The sequence below is a fragment of the Callithrix jacchus genome, chromosome 7, assembly GCF_049354715.1.
Source record: "Callithrix jacchus isolate 240 chromosome 7, calJac240_pri, whole genome shotgun sequence".
Lineage (NCBI taxonomy): Eukaryota > Metazoa > Chordata > Mammalia > Primates > Cebidae > Callithrix > Callithrix jacchus.
In genome coordinates, this window is record NC_133508.1 from 145,655,268 (window position 1) to 145,677,692 (window position 22,425).

At 39.8% G+C, this 22,425-nt stretch overlaps 1 protein-coding gene across 20 annotated transcripts in view; it reads left to right on the plus strand.

Annotated features, from left to right (window-relative positions):
* The window catches only part of DBT (dihydrolipoamide branched chain transacylase E2), a 72,764-nt gene that overhangs the window by 47,049 nt on the left and 3,290 nt on the right, over positions 1 to 22,425 (plus strand). For all 20 annotated transcript variants that reach the window (XM_078332651.1, XM_078332652.1, XM_035252291.3 and 17 more), the window contains 6 exons: positions 1,385 to 1,506; positions 10,845 to 11,061; positions 11,861 to 12,027; positions 15,784 to 15,861; positions 19,877 to 20,068; positions 20,211 to 20,282. In XM_078332651.1, the coding sequence (XP_078188777.1) occupies positions 1,385 to 1,506; positions 10,845 to 11,061; positions 11,861 to 12,027; positions 15,784 to 15,861; positions 19,877 to 20,068; positions 20,211 to 20,282 (848 nt within the window). The remainder of the gene's footprint in view (positions 1 to 1,384; positions 1,507 to 10,844; positions 11,062 to 11,860; positions 12,028 to 15,783; positions 15,862 to 19,876; positions 20,069 to 20,210; positions 20,283 to 22,425) is intronic.

Consider the following 22,425-nt stretch of genomic DNA (forward strand, 5'->3'; position numbering starts at 1 on the left):
CAAGAATCCAGAGCTAGAGAATAAAATAATTAGCATTAGCCACAGCATTTCTTTTTGAGACAGTCTTGCTCTGTCACCCGACCTGTAATGCAGTCATGCAATCGTGACTCATTGCAGCCTTGACCTCTTGGGCCCAAGCAGTCCTCCCACTTCAGCCACCTGAGTAGCTGGGACCACAGGCACACACCACCACACCTGGCTAAGTTTTAAATTTTTTGTAGCGAGAGTCTCACTATGTTGCTTAGGCTGATCTCGAACTCCTGGCCTTAGGCAGTTTTCCTGCCTTTACCTCCCAGAGTGTTGGGATTACAGGTGTGAGCAACCATGTCTGGCCACCACAGTATTTCTGCAACTATTCAAAGCAGAGCAAAATTTTAAATGTGTGTCATCTCAGGAAAGTATTCAAGATTGTCAAATATTATATGATTCTTTTGCGGTTTTTCTTTTGAGACTAGGTCTCACTTTTTCACCCAACATAGAGTACAGTGGCACCAACGTGTCTCACTGCAGGCTTGACTTCCTAGGCTTAAGTGATTCTCCCCCGCTCATCTTCCTGTGTAGCTAGGACCACAGGCATGTGCTATCACACCGAGCTAATTTTTAAAATTCACTTGTAGAGACGGAGTCTCATTTTATTGCTCAGGCTGGTCTTGAACTCCTTGGCTCAAGTAAGTGATTGACCCACCTTGGCTTGCCAGAGTGTTGGGATTACAGGTGTGAGCCACTGCATCCAGCCCAAGTTTTTAATATAATCTATCTTACATTTGAAATTTCATGCTGTTTATAAATGTAAATTCGAATTTTATTAGAAAAATGTTTAAAATACAACACTGTCATCCAGGCTAGAGTTCAGCGATGCAATTACAGCTTACTGCAGCCTCGACCTCTTGGGCTCAAGCAATCTTCCCACCTCGGTTTCCCAAGTAACTGGAACAACAGGCATGTGCCATCAAGCTCAGCTAATTTGTAAATTTTTTGTACAGATGGGGTCTCGAATGTACAGCTAGTCTTGAATGCCTGGGCTCAGGTGATCCTCCTGCCTTGACCTCCCAAACTGCTGGGATTACAGGCATGAGCCACTGCATCCGGCCACAACAGGTTTTAAAATTTCTTGAGGAAAACTCTCATTTTTTTTAACTTGTAGCTGGCATATTATTTCAACAGGAGTGACATATCTACCAGGTACTAATAATTAAACAGTACCAGGTACCAGCATACACATACCCCACTCTACTCATACCATTAGGATAGCTGTCTTTTCCTATTCTGAAGTAGTTCAACTATTATACATTTAGACTATAAACTTTAATTTATTTACATATTATAGGCCACTAAGATTTTTTTTTTAATTTTCAACTGAAGTTAAATTTTACCTTGTTACCAGATTCAGAAGAAGATGTTGTTGAAACTCCTGCAGTGTCTCATGATGAACATACACACCAAGAAATAAAGGGCCGAAAAACACTGGCAACTCCTGCAGTTCGCCGTCTGGCAATGGAAAACAATGTAAGTTTTCTTAATTTTAGACCCAAGAAAGTGTACATTTTATCTCTGAAAAATTAGCTAACTCTCTTGTGACGAAATGGCTCAATGATTTAAGGAAACATGAAAATATTTGCTACTGAAAAATGATAGTTGCATGAAAGTACATGGGAGAAATGAGAAGTTGTAAACTTACTACTTACCATCAGTTGAGCAGTGTGGTTTTATTATTCTTTCTCAGAGCCTAATAACAGTAAGAGCTATCACTTATTGAGCATTTGTAAATGCCAGGTCTTAGGTCAGGTGTTCTAGAGGCACAGCACGAGATAGGAATTTGAAGGAGGGAAAACCTGTCAAGGGAATGAAGGAAGCAGAATAAGAAAGGAAAGAGAAGGGAAATTGGCCAGACATGGATATGGTATCAAGCATCTGGTCTGTCCCAAAGCTTGCCGTTGTCCAAAGGCAAAAAAGGACTGATTTGAGGGAGAAGGGGAGAACCACAGAATTACTGCTTTGAGGCAAGGAGGCTGGCCTTTTGTATTTCCTCTGCAAGTCATTGACTGAATGGAGGGTGGAGTGCCAGGCAAGGTGGCTCCCTGGTACTGTGATAGGTATTCGCATATTATCTCATTTAACCCTGTAAAATAAGGATCTATTTTAAGACTTGGAGGGTTTAAGTAACTAGTCTGAGGTCATACAACTAACAGAGCAGCAGAGCCAGAATTCAAAAGTGAGTCTATATCACTCCACATCCTGTGCTCTTACATGTTATATATGGCCGCAACAATCATTGCCTCCATTATTTGAGCACATGTGTGTCAGACACTATAGACACATTACCTGTAATCCTCACAAGGACCCTGCAGGAAGGTTGATTGATTTATCTAAAACCAAGTAAGCTGAACTAGGGATTGGAACACAAATCTGCCTGGTTCTGAAGTCTCGATACTTTCCGCTGTGCCCACAATGAGGCTCTTCGTTTGTCTCTTTTTGAGAAAAGTAAAGTTGCTGTGGAAAAAATTAAAGTTTATGTTTTGTGAAATATGTAATAGAGTCATTAAAATATTCAAATCCTTTCAGCCAGTTATCCTGCCACTAGGAAACTATCCCAAGGAAATAGGATACATCCTTCCTTGTATTTTATATAACCAAAAATTAGAAGATGCATATGTGTTCAAAGTCAAATTATGTTCTGTGCGCTTCATGAAATTGTATGTAGCCATTAAATGCATTTAAGTATGAAGACCATTTAGCATAGCAGAAAATAGATATAGTAACATGGAATGCTATGTTATTAAGGGCATCGGATGAAATAGTGATTTAACATATTGCTTTGAATTCTATAAAGCATTTAAATTTTTTTTCTTAATAATACAGAAAGAAATACATAGAAGAAATGTGTGATTTCGCTTTCCTAAAACCCTCCCTAAAGATGTGTGTAGAATACTTGGGTAGAGTACTTGTATGATCACTAAAAATTAAATATAAGATTTAGGTGGGGGAGGACTCAAGATGGCGCTGTGAGAACAACCCAGGATTGGAGTTCTCATTGTGTCTGCGGAGAGGTGAGTCTGAGCTGCATTTCCAGACTGATCTTTGTTGCTCACGGAACGGGGAAATTCCCAAGTGAAGAGGAGACGCGGGACGCCAGGCAGATATTCCGCCTGGCGAAGCCGGCAGCCGGGGTGGCGGCGGCCGGCCCTACCCAGCGCTCCCCACAGGGCGCACTTGTCCGGGTGCCCCGTTGAACCAGCAACTGGAGACGTGAGAGGGCTGGACTTGAGACTGAGCTAGACTTGAACAGTGGGCCAGCCCAGGGGATTGCAGGAACAGAGCGTTAGGATTGGCCCAGTGGGACGAACAAAACCGCGATTTCAAACAAGCCCCGTGCAGAGGGCCCAAGACGCTCTGAGGGGAAGGGGCGGCCACCATTACCGAGGTAACCCGCCCCAACTGAGATACACGCCCATTGCTGACGCAGCCAGCCGTTGCCGAGGCAACCCGTCCCTACTGAGATACACGGCCACTGCTGACGCAGCCAGCCGTTGCCAAGGCAACCCGTCCCTACTGAGATACACGCCCACTGCTGACGCAGCCTGCCGTCGCCGAGGCAACCCGCTACAACAGAGAGACTCCGCCGCAGGGCGTGGCGGAGAACAGCAGAACAGCGGAGCCAGGGCGAGCCTCACAACAGCAGGGCGGAGCCTCGGCAGGCAAACAGTGGCTAGTCTGCATCCTAGCTGGGCAGGACCTCAACGGACATCCAAAAATAAAGCCCAAACCCCTCAACACAGCATTTGAGAAAAAAAAGGGTTTTTTTAATGAGCTCTGTTGCAGCAGAATCAAACATAGCAGCCTAACAGCCCTGAATGAACAACACAGCTCACAGCTCAGCAATTAAACCCCTATAAAGTACAAACTGTCTCCTCAAGCAGCTCCCTGACCCCTCTATATCCAAAAGACTGACATTAGGCAGGCACCATCCTGGGACAAAGATAGCAGAAAAAGAAACTGGTAGCATCCCTCGCTGTGCCACAGCTGCTAGAGGTGCACCCCAGACAAGCAGGGTCTGGAGTGGACCTCAGCACTCATACAGCGAAGGGGCTAGACTGGTAGAAGGAAAACCAAGCAACAGAAATACTTCATCATCAACATTCAGGGTGTCCACTCAGAGACCCAATTGAAAAGTCAGCAACTACGCAGACGACCAGCGGACAAATCCGCAAAGATGGGAAGAAACCAGCGCAAAAAGGAGGAAAACACCCGAAACCAGAACACCTCACCTCCTAGAAAGGACCAAAACTCCTCACCAGCAAGGGAACACAGCTGGATGGAGAATGACTGTGACGAAATGACGGAATTAGACTTCAGAAGATGGATAATGAGAAACTTTTGTGAGCTAAAAGATCATGTATTAAATCAATGCAAAGAAACTAAGAACCTTGAGAAAAGATTTGAAAAAAGATTGGAGGAAATGATAACAAGAATGGATAACTTAGAGAGGAATATGAATGAATTAAAGGAGCTGAGAAACACAATACGAGAACTTCGCGAAGCATGCACAAGTTTCAATAGCCGAATTGACCAAGCAGAAGAAAGAATATCTGAAGTCGAAGACCAACTCAATGAAATAAAACGAGAAACCAAGATTAGAGAAAAAAGCGCAAAAAGGAATGAACAAAGTCTCCAAGAAATGTGGGACTATGTGAAAAGACCTAACCTGCGTTTGATAGGTGTACCAGAAGGGGATGCAGAGAATGAATCCAAGCTGGAAAATACTCTTCAGGACATCATCCAGGAAAATTTCCCCCACCTAGCAAGACAGGCCAACACTCAATTGCAGGAAATTCAGAGAACACCACAAAGATATTCTGCAAGAAGAGCAACCCCAAGGCACATAATCGTCAGATTCAATAGGGTTGAAATAAAGGAGAGAATACTAAGGGCAGCCAGAGAGAAAGGTCGGGTCACCCACAAAGGGAAGCCCATCAGACTCACAGCAGATCTCTCGGCAGAAACACTACAAGCCAGAAGAGAGTGGGGGCCAATATTCAACATTCTTAAAGAAAAGAACTTTCAACCCAGAATCTCATATCCAGCCAAACTGAGCTTCAGAAGTGAAGGAAAAATAAAATCCTTTGCGAACAAGCAAGTACTCAGAGATTTTGTCACCACCAGGCCTGCTTTACAAGAGCTCCTAAAAGAGGCACTACACATAAAAAGGATCAACCAGTACCAGCCATTCCAAAATCACACTGAATGCTAAAGAGCATCAACATAATGAAGAATCTACAACAACTAACAGGCAAAACAGCCACTTAGCATCAAAATGGCAGTATCAAATTCACACATAACAATATTAACCCTAAATGTAAATGGACTAAATGCACCAATCAAAAGACACAGACTGGCAAATTGGATAAAAAGCCAAAACCCATCAGTGTGCTGTATCCAGGAAACCCATCTCACATGCAAGGATACACAAAGGCTCAAAATAAAGGGATGGAAGAAGATTTACCAAGCAAATGGAAAGCAAAAAAAAGCAGGAGTTGCAATTCTCATCTCCGATAAAATAGACTTTAAAGCAACAAAGATCAAAAGAGACAAAGAAGGCCATTACATAATGGTAAAAGGATCGATACAACAAGAAGAGCTAACGATCCTAAACATATATGGACCCAACGCAGGAGCACCCAGATACATAAGGCAAGTTCTTAAGGACTTACAAAAGGACTTAGACTCTCACACAATAATAGTGGGAGACTTTAACACTCCACTGTCAATACTAGACAGATCTACCAGACAAAAAATCAACAAGGATATCCAGGGCTTGAACTCAGACCTGGAGCAAGCAAACCTGATAGACATTTACAGAACTCTCCACCCCAAATCCACAGAATACACATTCTTCTCAGCACCACATCACACCTACTCTAAAATTGACCACATAATTGGAAGTAAAGCACTGCTCAACAAATGCAAAACAACTGAAATCATAACAAACAGCCTCTCAGACCATAGTGCAATCAAGTTAGAACTCAGAATTCAGAAACAGACCCAGAACCGCACAGCTTCATGGAAACTGAACAACTGGCTCTTGAATGTTGACTGGGTAAACAACGAAATGAAGGCAGAAATAAAGAAGTTCTTCGAAACCAATGAGAACGAAGACACAACGTGCCAGAACCTCTGGGACACATTTAAAGCAGTCTCTAGAGGAAAGTATATAGCAATAAGTGCCCATATGAGGAGAATGGAGAGATCCAAAATTGACACCCTATCGTCAAAATTGAAAGAGCTAGAGGACCAAGACCAAAAAAACTCAAAACCCAGCAGAAGACAAGAAATAACTAAGATCAGAGCTGAGCTGAAGGAGATTGAGACACAAAAAACCCTTCAAAAAATCAATAAATCCAACAGCTGGTTTTTTGAAAAGATCAACAAAATAGACAGACCACTAGCCAGATTGATTAAAAATAAAAGAGAGAACAACCAAATAGATGCAATAAAAAATGATAAAGGGGAAATCACCACAGATTCCACAGAAATTCAAACCATCATCAGAGAATATTACAAACAACTCTATGCGCATAAACTAATAAACCTGGAAGAAATGGACAAATTCCTGGATTCCTGTGTCCTCCCAAGCCTAAACCAGGAGGAAGCTGAAACTATGAATAGACCAATAACAAGGTCTGAAGTTGAGGCAGCAATTAAGAGCCTACCACACAAAAAAAGCCCAGGTCCAGACGGGTTCACAGCCGAATTCTACCAGACACACAAGGAAGAGCTGGCACCATTTCTTCTAAAACTATTTCAAACAATCCAAAAAGAGGGAATCCTTCCCAAATCATTTTAGGAGACCAACATCATTCTGATACCAAAACCCGGCAGAGACCCAACAAGAAAAGAAAACTTCAGACCAATATCCATGATGAACATAGATGCAAAAATCTTCAATAAAATATTGGCAAGCCGATTGCAACAGCAAATCAAAAAACTTATTCATCATGATCAAGTAGGATTCATCCCGGGGATGCAAGGCTGGTTCAACATACGCAAGTCTATAAATGTAATTCACCACATAAACAGAACCAAAAACAAAAACCACGTGATTATCTCAATTGACGCAGAGAAGGCATTTGACAAAATTCAACAGCCCTTTATGCTAAAAACCCTCAATAAACTCGGTATCGATGGAACGTATCTCAAAGTAATAAAAGCTATTTATGACAAACCAACAGCCAATATCATACTGAATGGGCAAAAACTGGAAGCATTCCCTTTGAAATCTGGCACTAGACAAGGATGCCCTCTTTCACCACTCCTATTCAATATAGTACTGGAAGTTCTAGCCAGAGCAATCAGGCAAGAAAAAGAAATAAAGGGTATTCAAATAGGAAAGGTGGAAGCCAAATTGTCTCTATTTGCAGACGACATGATAGTATACCTAGAAGACCCCATCGCCTCAGCCCAAAAACTCCTGAAACTGATAAGCAACTTCAGCAAAGTCTCAGGATATAAAATCAATGTGCAAAAATCACAAGCATTCGTCTACACCAATAACAGACTTAAAGAAAGCCAAATCAAGAGCGAACTGCCATTCGCAATTGCTACAAAAAGAATAAAATACCTTGGAATACAACTCACAAGGAACGTAAGAGACCTCTTCAAGGAGAACTATAAACCACTGCTCAACGAAATCAGAGAGGACACAAACAGATGGAGAAACATTCCATGTTCATGGTTAGGAAGAATTAATATCGTGAAAATGGCTATACTGCCCAAAGTAATTTACAGAATCAACGCTATCCCCATCAAGCTACCATTGACTTTCTTCACAGAACTGGAAAAAACCACCATGAACTTCATATGGAACCAAAAGAGAGCCCGCATAGCCAAGTCAATTCTAAGCAAAAAGAACACAGCGGGGGGCATCACACTACCGGATTTCAAACTATACTACAAGGCTACAGTAATCAAAACAGCATGGTACTGGTACCAAAACAGAGATATAGACCAATGGAACAAAACAGAGGCACCGGAGGCAACACAACATACATACAACTATACAATCTTTGATAAACCTGACAAAAACAAGCAATGGGGAAAGGATCCCATGTTTAACAAATGGTGTTGGGAAAACTGGCTAGCCATGTGCAGAAAGCAGAAACTGGACCCCTTCCTGACACCTTACACTAAATTTAACTCCAGATGGATTAAAGACTTAAACATAAGACCTGGCACCATAAAAACCCTAGAAGAAAATCTAGGCAAAACTATCCAGGACATAGGAGTAGGCAAGGACTTCATGAACAAAACACCAAAAGCATTGGCAACAAAAGCCAAAATAGACAAATGGGAGCTAATGAAACTCCACAGCTTCTGCACGGCAAAAGAAACCGTCACTAGAGTGGATCGGCAAACAACAGAATGGGAAAAAATTTTTGCAGTTTACCCATCTGACAAAGGGCTGATATCCAGAATTTACAAAGAACTCAAACAGATTTACAGGAAAAAAACAAACAAGCCAATTCAAAAGTGGGCAAAGGATTTGAACAGATACTTTACGAAAGAAGACATATATGAGGCCAACAATCATATGAAAAATTGCTCATCGTCACTGATCATCAGAGAGATGCAAATCAAAACCACATTGAGATACCATCTCACGCCAGTTAGAATGGCGATCATTAAAAAATCTGGAGACAACAGATGCTGGAGAGGATGTGGAGAAAAAGGAACACTTTTACACTGTTGGTGGGAGTGTAAATTAGTTCAACCATTGTGGAAGACGGTGTGGCGATTCCTTAGAAATAGAAATTCCATTTGACCCAGCAATCCCATTACTGGGTATATATCCAAAAGATTATAAATCCTTCTACTATAAGGACACATGTACACGAATGTTCATTGCAGCACTGTTTACAATAGCAAAGACCTGGAATCAACCCAAATGCCCATTGATAATAGACTGGATTGGAAAAATGTGGCACATATACACCATGGAATATTATGCAGCAATCAGAAATGATGAGTTTGTGTCGTTTGTAGGGACATGGATGAATCTGGAGAATATCATCCTCAGCAAACTGACACAAGAACAGAAAATGAAACACAGCATATTCTCACTCATAGGTGGGTGATGAAAAATGAGAACACATGGACACAGAAAGGGGAGTACTAAACACTGGGGTCTGTTGGGGGGAAAAGGGGAGGGCCAGTGGGAGGGGGAGGTGGGGAGGGATAGCCTGGGGAGAAAAGCCAAATGTGGGTGAAGGGGAGAAGAAAAGAAAGCACACTGCCATGTGTGTACCTACGCAACTGTCTTGCATGCTCTGCTCATGTACCCCAAAACCTATAATCCAATAAAAAATTTAAAAAAAAAAAAAAAAGTCGCTTGAACCTAGGAGACAGAGGTTGCAGTGAGCCGAGATGTGCCACTGCACTCCAGCCTGGCGCCTGGCGACAGAGCAAGACTCTGTCTCAAAAAAAAAAAAAATTCTGATACCTTAAGTCGCACACCCAGAAATTTTGATTTCATCAACAAACACTGTGGCTTGAGAATGGAAAGAGCTTTCAAATCTCTCCTCGATGATTCTGAGGTGCAGCCAAGATTGACCACCACTTAGCTGGAAGAATTTGAGGCTCTCACATTTCTCTGAAGTAGTATTTGCACTCAACCTGAAATTCTCTACGTGCTGGAATTCGCACCACTTCACCAGGCAGTTCCTTCTTTGACTGATGGTTCAAACTGTGAAACCTTATTTTTTCAACTGAACTGAAATTTTACTCCACACCAATTCTAACTTGCTGTCCCAGTTGCCTTGAGATCAAGTCATCCCAATCAATAAACTGTGCAGTTGATGAAAAAAAAAAAAAAAAAAAAAAAAAAAAAGATTTAGGTATATCAGAAATCATCCTTTTTCTTTCATTTTGCATATTTATGAATTGAGTTTGTTTAAAATTAAGAACCAGTGGCATTTACAGTTGCTTGTAACTGCCTAAAAATTATTTGTTTAAATTTTCAGAGTCCATTTGTTGCAAACTTAGCATTTGCCTTAGTGAAGTTCTTTATTATTTTAGATATCCTTAGAGATGCACTAATACAAATGAAGTGGGGCCGATCCCTAGGAAATTAATGCATGCTATGTATGGAGAGATCATTCCAAGCTTTTATGTTTATTTGTATTTAAATAGAATTAAGTGTTTCGTATTGATCTTTCCAAACCAACTACCAGAAAAATAACTAATTTGAGAGAGCTTTTGTATTGTGATTATTTAAGCTGTTACGTTTTTAACCATCAGAGACATTGGTTTTAACATCAGAGACATTGGTCTAATATTGTTACAGCCTTTAGTTTCTCCTTAAATTCTCAGTTCTCCCTCTTCTTATACAGTCCCTAGGAATAGAAATGTTTGAGTAAGAATTATGCAAGAGATTTTAAAATACTTGAGTATAAAAATATAAGTTTTCAGCTGGGCGTATTGGCTCACGCCTGTAATCCCAGCACTTTTTGGAGGCTGAGGTGGGAGAATGGCTTGAAGCTTGTTGTTCAAGACCAGCCAGGGCAACAGTGAGATTCTGTCTCTACAAAAAAAATTTTTTTAAGTAAGTTTTCATAAATAGCTCTAGATTATATATAATATGGGTATCTGATGGTTACCACATGTACATAAAACAGTGTATACAAAAGTAATAAATGAGTACTTAAGTAGAAAATGAAAAGGTTATTTCCGTTTACTAATTTGTTAGATATATATATATGCATATTATTTTCAGTTGATCAGATTCCATTTTGAAACTTTAATAATGTTTTTAAGTAGTTGTATTTTTGGCATTAAAATATATCATTTTTTAGATTAAGCTGAGTGAAGTTGTTGGCTCAGGAAAAGATGGCAGAATACTTAAAGAAGATATCCTCAACTATTTGGAAAAGCAGACAGGAGCTATATTACCTCCTTCACCGAAAGCTGAAATTATGCCACCTCCACCAAAGCCAAAAGACATGACTATTCCCATACCTGTATCAAAACCTCCGGTATTCACAGGCAAAGACAAAACAGAGCCCATAAAAGGTAATGATAATAATAATAATAATAAAGGGTAGTTATTTTGTTTTGGGGGAATCTATCTCAGTAGATAAATGTATATAATATGGTGTTTTGAAGACTTAAGGGAAAGTTCAACTTCAGTCAGTATATAATTTTTTAATAGTAAAATAATATAGTTTTTCCAGGAAACACTCCCAATGTATATGTACTGTTTTTCTGAAGGTAATACATTAGCAGGTTTCTTCGTATACTGACAGTTGCTGTTGGAAGACACATGCAGGATATTTTAAACATTCACTATTTGTAGTTAGCTTTCAAAACAACTAGTTTTAATTTATTTATAAACTCTTGGAATGATTAACTTCCAGAAGAGTGGCTTTGCAGGAAAGCTGTTAGGGAAATATATGGCTTGCATTCTTTTGCATTTTTTATATAACACAGCATTTAAAGCAGTTACCTGCTACATTATTGCATTTGCGACTGAGTGTCATGATGCAGTCAATGTTCCAGCTTTAAAATTAGTGACTTCCAATATAATGTAATGTAATGTAATGAAGAGAGTGTTGTGAGGAAAGGTTTAACTGAGAAAGGAAAGAACATTAGAGAACCTTCCATTTTAGCTTTTCTTTTGTTTTTCTTTCTTTTTTTTTTTTTTTGAGATTGAATCTGGCTTTGTCACCCAGGCTGGAGTGCAGTGGCGTGACCTCTGCTCACTGCAGTCTCTGCCTCCTGGGTTCAACGACTTTAGTTTCTTAAATAAAAAAAAATAATAATGACGGGATTTAAGAATTTAAATAAATGAATAACAATTGAATGCTTTCAGGATTTCAGAAAGCAATGGTCAAGACTATGTCTGCAGCCCTGAAGATCCCTCATTTTGGTTATTGTGATGAGGTTGACCTTACTGAACTGGTTAAGCTCCGAGAAGAATTAAAACCCATTGCTTTTGCTCGGGGAATTAAACTCTCCTTTATGCCTTTCTTCTTAAAGGTGAGATTTCATTCATTGCAAGCAAGGCTTGAGTAAGACATTTATTTGTTTGTTTGTTTGTTTGTTTGTTTGTTTGTTTGTTTGTTTGTTTGTTTGTTTTTTGAGATGGAGTTTTGCTCTTTTCACCCAGGCTGGAGTGCAATGGTGCAATCTCAGCTCACCGCAACCTCTGCCTCCTGGGTTCAAACAATTCTGTTGCCTCAGCCTCCCGAGTAACTGGGATTACAGGCACCTGCCACCATGCCCAGTTAATTTTGTGTTTTTAGTAAAGACAGGGTTTCACCATGTCGGCCATACTGGTCTCACACTGCTGACCTCAGGTGATCCACTCCCCTCAGCTTCCTAAAGTGCTGGGATTACAAGCATGAGCCACCACATCTGGCCCCCAAGTAGGACATTTAAATTTGGCTTTGCCAACATGCAATAGGCTTGAATAAAAATATTACTTCTCACAACATCATATAGTTAGAAAATGTGCCATTTCTTTGTTTCAAAGGAAATCGTGAAATTGAAATTTCTCTATCGTATTTTCAGCCACTTAGCTAGAGACAATTCTGCCAGTGAAGTAAAGCCTTTAATCTTAAAAGGATCACTCCAGCCAAGTCCTGGTTTGAACTAAAATGAGACTTGATATTGATTTTGTAATATCACTGACATATTAATATTTGTTTTTGTTTGCTCAACAAACATATCGAGGTTCCTGGGAATCATTTCTAGTGCTAAGCCTTGGGACCTTTATAGATGGAGTAAGACCATCAGCTGACCTTGAGCAGCTTACAGTCTAGCTCATATTAGTGGCTGTGCAGCAGCTACCAGGTGCCAGGCTCCATACTAAGCATGCTGTATACATTATCTCTTAATTCTCAGAGTAACTCTGACACGTAAATATTACTCTCCTCACTTTCGATTTAAGGAAATTGGAGCTCAGAGAAGTTAATTAATTCAATAAGGACTTACAGCTAACAAGTGGAGAAGCTCTTTCAGGTTCTGGTCTGTTTCACTTGGAGGGACATACTGATGTCTCTAATGCCAGCATGTTCAGCCCTTTCTCTGCACTGTACCAAGACTGGTCTTCCATAAATCAAATTATTGTCATATTCTCTGATTCTTTTCAGTGGTTCCCCGTTCATTGCCTTTAGGATAATTTCCATACTCCTTAGTGTGGCATACAAATGCATTATAAGTCTCTGCTGCCTGCCTCTCCGTTCTTATCTCCCTCATATTAAGCTACCCGTAATTGCTGGAATACACAATTCCACCTGAAGTGTTCCTTCCTGATCAAACACCTGCAAATCCCAAACTGTGGTCAGGAACAGACTCCTTCTGTGGCTGTCACTATTTGAATTAAATACTCCTGTTTCCCACTGTTACTTACCTCAGTGCCTTGTGAGTGCTTACTCAGTTTTCTCTTTACTTACTGAGCACTGAGCCTCGTGAGGCAGAAACTGTTCTCCTTTATCTCCCCCCCTCTTTTTTTTTTTTTTTGAGGAGTTTTGTTGTTGTTGCCCAGGCTGGAGTGCAACGGCATGATCTTGGCTCACTGAAACCACTGCCTCCCAGGTTCAAGCGATTCTCCTGCCTCAGCCTCCTGAGTAGCTGGGATTACAGGCATGTGCAACCACACCCAACTAATTTTTATAATTTTTAGTAAAGACAGGTTTTCATCATGTTGGTCAGGCTGGTCTTCAACTCCCAACCTCAGATGTAATCTGCCCACCTCGTTTTTTTTTTTTTTTTTTTTAGAAAGAGTCTGCTCTGTTGCCCAGGCTGGAGTGCAGTGGCTCAATCATAGCTCACTGCAACCTTGAACTCCTGGGCTCAAGTGATCTTCTACCTCAGCCTCCCAAGAAGCTGGGACCACAGGTGTGCACCATCACACCTGGCTAATTTTTTTATTTTTAATAGAGATGTATCTCACAATGTTACCAGGCTGGTCTTACAAGGATGAGCTACCAGTCCTGGCTATTTTGTTTTAAAATGAAATGTAAGTTTCAGAACATTCAAAAAAAAAAATACTACACAGTATTATAGAGGGGGAAAAATGACCTAATCCATTGACACATATCTTGTATTTTTCTTGGACAAAATTTGGATTATATTCAAAACACTATATGTGTAACAGTTTAGACTAATTTTAGTTAGGGGTTTTTAGATAAAGACTACTAAAATTACAGTTATTGAATCAAATGCTTACTAAAACTTTCAAGTTGGCTGGGCACAGTGGCTCACGACTGTATAATCCCAACACTTTAGGAGGCCAAGGCAGGCAGATTGAGCTCAGGAATTCAAGACCAGCCTGGGCAACATAGTGAAACCCCATCTCTACAAAAAATGCACAAATAACCTGGGCATGGTGGCATGCACCTGTAGTTCCAGCTACTCGGGAGGTTGAGGTGGGAGGATCACTTGAGCCAAGGAGGTTGAGGCTACAGTGAGCTGAGATCATGCCACTGCACTCCAGCCTGGGTGACAAAGCAAGATCCTGTCTCAAAAACAAACAAGAAAAAACTTCCAAGTCGTAAAAATTAAGGAATTTGTAGCAGTTCTTTTCATTATATTTTCTTCAGTTGATCTACTCTCTTAATCTGTCCTAACGACTACAAAATGCCTCTATATATTTAAATTCTTTTTCTTTTTGATATACCATGTAATTGAGACAGAAAGATTAAACTGATGGTTGATATATCACATTTCAGCTAAAATGACGAGTTATCTCTGCCCAATAGTAATAAAATTTTCCTGCTTACGGCACATTTCCACTGACTAGCGTTGTGAATGGAGACCACTCTTCAGTAAATTCTGGATTTCAACTGGTTTGTGGGCTAACACAAAATCTTTAAATAAAATACTTAAATTATTTTATTAACTCTCTAGTTCAATAATTTGATTTTTTTTCCATTGAGACCTCTGACAAAAAGAAAAATAACACAATGCATGTAAAGAACTTTGACAGGGACCAGCCAAGGAGAGTGGGGGAGGGAATTCTGTTTAAGAATGATCTTAAGCATTTCTTCTTTGCTATCTTTTAAATTTAATAAATGCATGACCACCACATGTAAGGTGTGAACCTTGACTATTAGGTCCTGAATTGGCAGGGAAACAGATATCGAGAACATTTTAGATACACTTAGGGAAATCTGAAGATGGACAGGAGAGAAATGATATTAAGAGACTAAGGGAAGAAAAGAAAGGGAGAAGGCAGCAGAGAGGGAAAATATAAATGCTATTCGGTGCGACTTGGGCTCTAAAGTAAATGTTCAGGCCTTCGCTGCCCTTCACTTGGCCAAGGACACCAGGTAGCAAACTGGCATTTAATAGTCAGTGCACTTTGAAATCCTCATTACATGTTCTTTAGACACAGGGAAATTTGTGTTTTGATTCCTAGTGTATATTTGAACTACAGACTTACTTCTCATGGAAATCTTAAGATTCTACATGTCAGTGAGAAAATGACCTAGAAATTAGACATTTTCGTTGGAACTTTGGCTGGTCTGTATCATTATTTTAAAAATCTCCTTGATGTTTACAGGCTACCTGACTACTTTATCTTTTATTCTTTAATGGTTAGGGTGACCTCGTTCTGCATTGCTTGAAGGTAACATTGGCAGTAATGTGACTAGGTACATGTAGACATGAAATTAAATTAGCATAAATAAGAGTTCTCTCTCTCCCTCCTTTTATACTTCTTATTGTTTCAAATTCCCTCTCCCTTCTGAGTTAAAAGTGCTAAAATTGCATTCTTTTTCTTTCCAACAGGCTGCTTCCTTGGGATTACTACAGTTTCCTATCCTTAATGCTTCTGTGGATGAAAACTGCCAGAATATAACATACAAGGTTGGCTATACAGAGTGGAAATGTTCTTATTGTTAGTAGAAGATGGGCAAATGTGCTTGTAGGTTAGAGAGACTTCCATTGTATCTCAAATAGTGATCTTTTTTAGACTGGAATTAAAGGCATGGGGTAAAACATTAAACTTACTTATAATTTATTGTTACTGTTTGTTTTTGTGGTTAATGATACTGTTTAGATAAGAAGATTCTTTAAACCATTTTTAAGCTTTTTGTTTTGTTTTGTTTTCTGCTTAAAATAATGGAAATATATAAGCTGTATGGCAGTAGATGTTACCTACTCTACTTGCCCTCCCAAAAAGAAGCAGCCCTTTCACAATTGAATTCCTGGAATATTATTATTATTATTATTATTATTATTATTATTGGCAGAGTCTTACTCTGTCACCAGTTTGGAGTGCAGTGTTGTAGTCGTGGCTCACTGCAACTTTGACCTCTCAGGCTCAAGCAATCCTCCTGCCTCAGCCTCCTGTGTAGCTGGGACTACAGGCATGCACCACTATGTCCAACTAATTTTTAAAATTTTTGTAGAGACGGGTGTCATTATGTTGCCCAGGCTGGTCTTTAACTTCTGGGCTCAAGCAATCCTCCTGCCTTAGCCTCCAAAGTGCTGGGATGACAGGTATAATCCCACTGTGCCTGGCAAAGTCCTAAAATTTTAAGATTAAGAATAATTTCAGTGAGAAAAGTAATAAAAGTTTGAATTGAATATATATGTGTTTTATCACATATCTTCTGTGTGGAGTGAAAGTTTCTTAGGATTGAGAACTCTTTTTGAGATGCCATTCCTTATATTTACTTTTCATTAGGAATGTACAACCAGAGGCTGGGCACAGTGACTCAAGTTTATAATCCCAGCAAGCTGAGGGGGGGTCAATCACCCGAGGTCAGGAGTTGGAGACTAGCCTGGCCAACATGGTGAAACCCGATCTCTACTAAAAATACAAAAATTAGCCAGGCATGGTGGCCCACGCCTATAGTCCCAACTACCCAGGAGGCTGAGGCGGGAGAATCACTTGAACCCAGGAGACAGAGGTTGCATTGAGCCGAGATTGCGCTACTGCACTCCATCGTGGATGACGAGAGCAAACCTCCATCTCAAAAAGAGAATTAAAAGAAAAGAAATGTACAACCAGAAAGTGAGCTTAGATATTCTGGGAGGTGAGATCCTATATGGTTAATAGAGTCAGATGTATTAATTTTTATTTTTATTTTAGTGTCTCCTGATTAAGTACATACTTGTCACAAAAATTTCGGTCAAGAAAATAATGATGTTGGCCAGGTGTGGTGGCTCCTGCCTGTAATCCCAGCACTTTGGGGAACAGAGGTGAAAGGATGGCTTGAGCCCAGGAATTCGAGACCAGCATGTGCAACAAAGTGAGGACACCTCCATCTCCACAGAAAAAAAAATTAATAGCGGGGTGCGTGCGTGTAGTTTATGCTACCTGGGAGGGAGGCAGGAGAATTATATGATACCTGCACTCCAGCCTAGGCGACAGAGTGAAACTGTGTCTCAAAAGAAAAGAAAAAACAAGATGTTTACCCCCAATTCCATGACCCTAAGGGAGCTCACTATTTATGTTGAGACATACATCTTTCCAGGATTTCATTTTTACATACTTTTTAAAAGATATAGAATTATTCATATTTGTCTTTTTTTTTTTTTCTTTGAGATGGAATCTCGCTCTGTCACGCAGGCTGGAGTGCAATGGCACGATCTCAGCTCACCGCAACCTCCACCTCCTGGGTTCAAGCAATTCTCTGCCTCAGCCTCCTGAGTAGCTGGGATTACAGGCACCCACCACCACGCCCAGCTAATTTTTGTATTTTTAGTAGAGACAGGGTTTCACCATCTTGGCCAGGCTGGTCTTGAACTCCTGACCTCGTGATCCACCCACCTCGGCCTCCCAAAGTGCTGGGATTACAGGTGTGAGCCCCCACACCAAGTCTCATATTTTTCTTTAAATTTCTTTTTTCTTTTTTGAGACAGGGTCTCACTCTGTTGCCTATCTAAAGTATTCCCATAGAGAATATCTATGCCGTAGTGTAATCATGGCCTCACTGCAGCCTCAATCTCCCACCTCAGCCTTCCCAATAGCTGGGACTACATGTATGTCCCACCATGTCCAGCTAATTTTTGTAATTTTTTTTTTTTGTAGAAATGGGGTCTTGCCATGTTTCCCAAGCTGGTCTCTAACTTCTGGGCTCAAGCGATCCACCCAACTCAGCCTCCCAAAGTGCTGGGATTACAGGCATAAACCACCGTGCCCAGCCTTTTCTTTCTCATTTACTATATTGGAGACATCACTGTGTGACAACAAATACAGCTTTGTTATCATTTATCTAGCAGTGACCTATTTATAAACATTGTGATTATTTGCAGTTTCTCAAACTTATAAACTGTGTGTACTCAACATCCTTATATATCTCTACATACTTCTGCATTTAGTTCCTTAACACAAATTTTTATAAATGTTGGTACCTATTGTCATATGTTCTCCAGAAAGTCTATACAGGTTTAATATCCCTTATCCGAAATGCTTGGGACCAGAAGTGTTTTGGGTTTAAGTTTTGTTTTTTTTATTTTGGGATATTTGCACATACAGAGGAGACTTCTTGGGGATAGGATCCAAATCTAAACATGAAATTCACTTATGTTTCACCCCTCATACATATACCCCAAAGATAACTTTATGCAATATTTTTAACATTTTTGTGCATGAAACAAAGTTGGGTTTTTTTCTTTTTTTTGACACGGGGTTTTGCTCTGTTACTATGCATAATCATAGCTTATTGTAACCTAAAACTCTTGGACTCAAATGATCTGCCCACCTCAGCCTCCCAAGTGGCTGAGGCTACAAGGTGTGTGCCATAATACTCAGCTAATTAAAAAAAATTTTTTTGTAGATATGGGGTCTTGCTATGTTGCCCAGGCTGTTCTCAAACTCCTGGCCTCAAGCAATCCTACTGTGTCAGTCTCCCAAAATGTTGGGATTGCAGGCATGAGCCACAACGTCCTGCTACAACAAGTTTTGGCTGCATTTTTTTGTTTGCTTGTTTGTTTTTACTGATGGGCTCTGATATGGTTAAATATTAAAAAATGAGAACTGTTTCAACAACTATGCTGCATAACGTTTAAGGACAAAATACTGAATATAGTTTTTATTATATATGTATTTTATTACATAATGAGGAATGCTGAGGTGCTTAATCCATCCCATAAATTGAAAATAAAAACTTTACATTTCTATATTTTTGTCAGTATACAGGATTCTGAAGATGGATCTTGACTCTGGGTCATAAATCAGTTTTCAAGGGAACTGGCTATGTTTTGACTGTGTCTCGTCACATGACATCATTTCGGCCCTCAAAAGTTTCAGATGTTGGAGCATTTCAGATTTCAGATATTTGGACTGGGGATGCTCAACCTGGACCAGTTACATTCCCACCAATAATATTTGGAAATAGCCTATTGCCCTATATTCTTATCAACAAAAAATTATCATCTTCAAAATATATATATACATATATAAATATAGATATAGATATATATTTTTAGACAGAGTCTCACTCTGTCACCTAGGCTGGCGTGCAGTGACACCTTCTTGGCTCAATGCAACCTCCACCTCCTGGGTTCAAGCGATTCTTGTGCCTCAGCCTCCTGAGCAGCTGGGATCACAGGCCTGTGCCACCATTCCCAGCTAAGTTTTGTATTTTTAGTAGAGACAGCTTTCAGCATGTTGGCCAGGCTGGTTTTAAACTCATGACCTTAGGTAATCCACCTGCCTTGGCGTCCCAGGGTGCTGGGATTACAGTCTGAGCCACTGCACCTGACCCAAAAAAATCTTTCAAAAAATATTTTTAAATTCTTTATTTTTAATCTGCCAATCTGGTAAAAATGAGTTTTGGTAGTGGTTTCTAGATGACAGTGAAAGTTGATCATTTCTTTGCTGTTAGCTTATTCATTAAAAGCCCTACTGTATAATTTTTTTATTTTTTAGGCTTCTCATAACATTGGGATAGCAATGGATACTGAGCAGGGTTTGATTGTCCCTAATGTGAAAAATGTTCAGATCTGCTCTATATTTGAGATTGCCACTGAACTGAACCGCCTCCAGAAATTGGGCTCTTTGGGTCAACTCAGCACCACTGATCTTACAGGAGGAACATTTACTCTTTCCAACATTGGATCAGTGAGTAATCATGTTGAAATACATAAACCATAACTTAAGGTCTCTGATCATATGCTTAATTAAAAATAGAAAATGTTACTTGCCATTTGTTCCCTAAAAATCTTAACTTTTATACTCTCCTTTTTTTTTTTTTTTTAAACAGATTGGTGGTACCTATGCCAAACCAGTAATATTGCCACCTGAAGTAGCCATTGGGGCCATTGGATCAATTAAGGTACATGTCTTAAAAAACTGAAATATGGAGTTTAAACAAATTCAGGGAGTAAACACAATGAAGAGTAAACATTTCTGAGGTTTCCCCTCATTTTGTAGATTTGAGTTTGTGAGTTTGTCTTAGAAAGTCTTTATATATATACTTTAAGTTCTGGGATACATGTGCAGAACATGCAGGTTTGTTACATAGGTATACATGTGCCTTGATGGTTTGCTGAACCCATGGCTTCATCATCTACATTAGGTATTTCTCCTAATGATATCCCTCCTCTTGCCCCCCACTATCTGACAGGCCCTGGCGTGTGATATTCCCCTCCCTGTGCCCGTATGTTCTCATTGTTCAACTCCCACTTATGAGTGAGAACATGCGGTGTTTGGTTTTCTGTTCCTGTGTTAGTTTGCTGAGAATGATGGTTTCCAGCTTTATCCATGTCCCTGCAAAGGATATGAACTCATTCTTTTTTATGGCTGCATAGTATTCCATGGTATATATGTGCTATGTTTTCTTTATCCAGTCCAACACTGATGGGCATTTGGGTTGGTTCCAAGTCTGCTATTGTGAACAGTGCTGCAATAAACATGCATGTGCATGTGTTTTATACTAGAATGATTTATAATCCTTTGAGTATATACCCAGTAATGGGATTGCTGGGTCAAATGGTATTTCTAGTTCTAGATCCTTGAGGAATTGCCACATGGTCTTTTACAATGGCTGAACTAATTTACACTCCCACCAACAGTGTGAAAGCGTTCCCATTTCTCCACATCCTCTCCAGCATCTGTTGTCTCCTGATTTTTTAATGATTGCCATTCTCATTGGTGTGAGATGGTATCTCAATGTGGTTTTGATTTGCATTTCTCTAATGACCAGTGATTATGAGCTTTTCCTCATATGTTTGTTGGCTGCATATATGTCTTCTTTTGAAAAGTGTCTGTTCATATCCTTCACCCACTTTTTGACAGGGTTTGCTCTTTTTTGTAAATTTAAGTTCTTTGTAGATTCTGGATATTAGCCCTTTGTTAGATGGGTAGGTTGCAAAACTTTTTTCCCATTCTGTTGGTTGCTGGTTCACTGTGATGATATTTTCTTTTGCTATGCAGAAGCTCTTAAGTTTAATTAGATCCCATTTGTCTCTTTTGGCTTTTGTTGACATTGCTTTTGGTGTTTTAGTCATGATGTTCTTGCCCATGCCTATGTCCTGAATGGTATTGCCTATGTTTTCTTCTATGGTTTTTATGGTTTTAGGTCTTATCTTACATTTAAGTCTTTAATCTATCTTGAGTTAATTTTTATATAAGGTGTAACGAAGGGATCCAGATTCAGCTTTCTGCATATGGCTAGCCAGTTTTCCCAACACCATGTATTAAGTAGGGAATCCTTTACCCATTGCTTGTTTTTGTCAGGTTTGTCAAAGATCAGATGGTTGTACATGTGTGACATTATTTCTGAGGCCTCTGTTGTGTTCTGTTGGTTTATATCTCTGTTTTGGTACTAGTACCATGCTGTTTTGATTACTGTAGCCTTGTGGTATAGTTTGAAGTTAGGTAGCGTGATGCCTCCAGCTTTGTTTTTTGTTGTTGTTTTTTTGTTTTTTTGCTTAGGATTGTCTTGGCTATGATGGCTCTTTTTTGGTTCCATATGAAATTTAAGGGTCTTTTTTTCCAATTCTGTGAAGAAAGTCAGTGGTAGTTTGATGGGGATAGCATTGATTCTATAAATTACTTTGGACAGTGTGGCCATTTTTATGATACTGATTCTTCTTAACCATGAGCATGTGGACACAGGGAAGGGGAACATTACACACTGGAGCCTGTCGGGGGGTGGGGGGCTAGGGGAAGGTTAGCAGAGCGTAAGGGGGTAGGGGAGGGATAGCATTAGGAGAAATACCTAATGTAGATGATGGGTGATGGATGCAGCAAACCACCATGGCACTTGTATACCTATGTTACAAAGCTGCATGCTCTGCACATGTACCCCAGAACTTAAAGTGTAATAATAATAATAATATAAATTTTTTAAAAATTAAAATAAACTACAAAGAAATTCAAAATATGGATAAGTGATTGGTGGCCATGATTTCAAAGACACTGACTTAGAATAAGGATTGCAATGATTCTTAACCCTGGCTGCATGTTAGAATCAG